The sequence below is a fragment of the Triticum urartu genome, unplaced genomic scaffold (assembly GCF_003073215.2).
Source record: "Triticum urartu cultivar G1812 unplaced genomic scaffold, Tu2.1 TuUngrouped_contig_6681, whole genome shotgun sequence".
Lineage (NCBI taxonomy): Eukaryota > Viridiplantae > Streptophyta > Magnoliopsida > Poales > Poaceae > Triticum > Triticum urartu.
Window position 1 is genome coordinate 7,471 of NW_024117462.1, and position 2,260 is coordinate 9,730.

General features: G+C 46.3%; 1 protein-coding gene across 1 annotated transcript; it reads right to left on the reverse strand.

Moving 5' to 3' along the window:
- Window positions 1–1,248: 1,248 nt before the first annotated feature.
- Window positions 1,249–2,260, reverse strand: LOC125530954 (26 kDa endochitinase 2). Its single transcript, XM_048695364.1, has one exon. The coding sequence runs from the start codon at window positions 2,189–2,191 to the stop codon at window positions 1,391–1,393; it is 801 nt and encodes a 266-aa protein (XP_048551321.1). The 5' UTR covers window positions 2,192–2,260; the 3' UTR covers window positions 1,249–1,390.

Consider the following 2,260-nt stretch of genomic DNA (forward strand, 5'->3'; position numbering starts at 1 on the left):
TAGCATGACATTTTTTTGTATTCATAGGAATTATAGATTTTTATGTTTTTCTCATTTTTATAAGAAATATTTTTTGCTCATGGTATTTAAAAAAAGTAAAACAAAGACTAAATAGTAGGGTCCAAACCAACCAAACCAAATAAGCTACTCCCTCCATTCCATAACTCGTGTTGTTGTTTTAGTTCAATTAAAAAACATAAAGTAACACAGGCACAATAGCTACTTAAATGTTGAGGTATCTCTATTGCCGTTGTCGAACTCTTTAAAAGGCGTATAGTGTTCATATGAGACCAAGAGCCAATATTGTTGGGAAGATTCGGTACCAAAGCATCCATACAAGATGCCTTTGTTATGTTCCGCATAAAAGGTAACCATAGTTACATCTTACAACATGTAGATAGGAGATGATGCTCTTATTGTATTTTGTGCAGGGTCAAAATTATACATAACTAAAATGTTTGTGAAACTAAAAATGTTCATGATTTTTTAGAAATTATGGTATTCAAAAGATGTTCAGTAATCTGAAAAAATGTCTATGAAATTTAAAAAAATTGAAACAGTTCCGTAAATAACGAAAAAAACAAACCGTCACTTATGTAGAGGTTTTATTAGGGGCTCTGTAGAGGTCATTTTTACGATTTTATTTAGTCTCATGCATCAGAGTAAGTAAAAGGTTTCCTTTTTCTGAGCAGCGCTGAGCCCAAAAAATTCACACAACTTTATATGGGTTCGTTTTGGTAAACTATATAAAAATGACTAAATGTTAATTTGCCTCCATACACAACTATGTTTATTTTGGTACGATAGTTTTACTCGTTATGAAAAACACCGGTACGCTAGGCCAAGATGAGACACATCATTCATCAGTATAGCTCAGGCATGGTCCGTCAATGCAGTTTGCTCAGCCAAAAAGTATTTCATTGTGGTGCCTTAGGAAATCAAGTCATTATGAGGCCATCACATTTTAATTTTTAAAATGACTTTAAAAGTGCCTTATCTCATCATGACATCCAGGCATAGTTTTTGAAATGATATTTTAAAAGTCCTTATCTCATCCTGACATTTGATTTGGACTTTTTTTTATCTCTACCACATCTGCATAATCTGATTATTTTTCTCCCATCGCAAGCGCACGGGCATATTTGCTAGTACCTACTTAAATGTTGAGGCATCTCTATTGCCATTGTTGAACTCGTTAAAAGGCGTCTAGTGTTCATTTCAGACCAAGAGCCAATATTGTTGGTAAGATTCGGTACCAAAGCATCCATACGAGATGCCTTTGTTATGTTCCGCATAAAAGGTAACCATAGTTACATCTTACAACATGTAGATAGGAGATGACCCTCTTATTGTATTTTGCCCAGGGCCAAGATTATACATAACTAATTAATTAAGCAAAGGGCCTCTGGTTGTAGCAGTCGAGGTTGTCGCCGTAGCCAACGCCGAGGATGTCGCAGTAGCGCTTGTAAAATCCGATCCGATCAGCGACGCGGCTGTCTTGCCCGTGCCCGCACTCGATCCCACCGTTGATGATGTTGGTGATCACACCAAACCCGGGCACCCGCCCTGCGGCCCGGTCTGCCCCTGAGGGGCTCCACTGGCCCGTGATCACAGCATGGCTCGACGGCTTTGGCGCCTGAGCCGTCATCCAGAACCACATCGCCGTCTTAAACGACACTGTGGGGTCTGTCGCCACCAGGTCCGGGTTGCTCAGCAGATCGACCCCGATGGCCCGGCCAGCAGGCCCGTAGTTGTAGTTGTGGGAGAGCTGGATGGGCCCGCGGCCGTAGTATCGCTTCCCTGGGGCGCACGGCCACTGGGCGCTCGGGGTGCAGTAGTCGGAGGCGGCTCCACGTTCCTGCTTGAAGCAGTAGCCCCAGGCGAAGGCCCCGTCCGGTGCGGTCGCCCACCCGCCGGTGGTCTCGTGGGAGGTCTGTGCCAGGAAGGCGGCCACCTCGCGCTTCTGGGCGTCGGCGCTGCCGGTGGTGCCGAAGCCCGGGAAGGCAGCTGCGGCGGCGACGAAGGCGTCGTAGGTGTAGAAGCCCTTGGCCTGGCAGGCGCCGTCGTTGCGGTGCAGTAGCATGCGGTCAAACTGTGCGCGGGAGACGACGGAGGACACGCTGCCGCGCGCGGCGCCGATGGCCATGGCCACCGTGGCTACCACCACGGCCACCACCGCAAGCGATCTCATCGTGCGTGGCAACGAAGCAGAGTACTTGACCGCTATCTGGTGCAGGTGTAGTGTTGTGGGAGAAGCGCT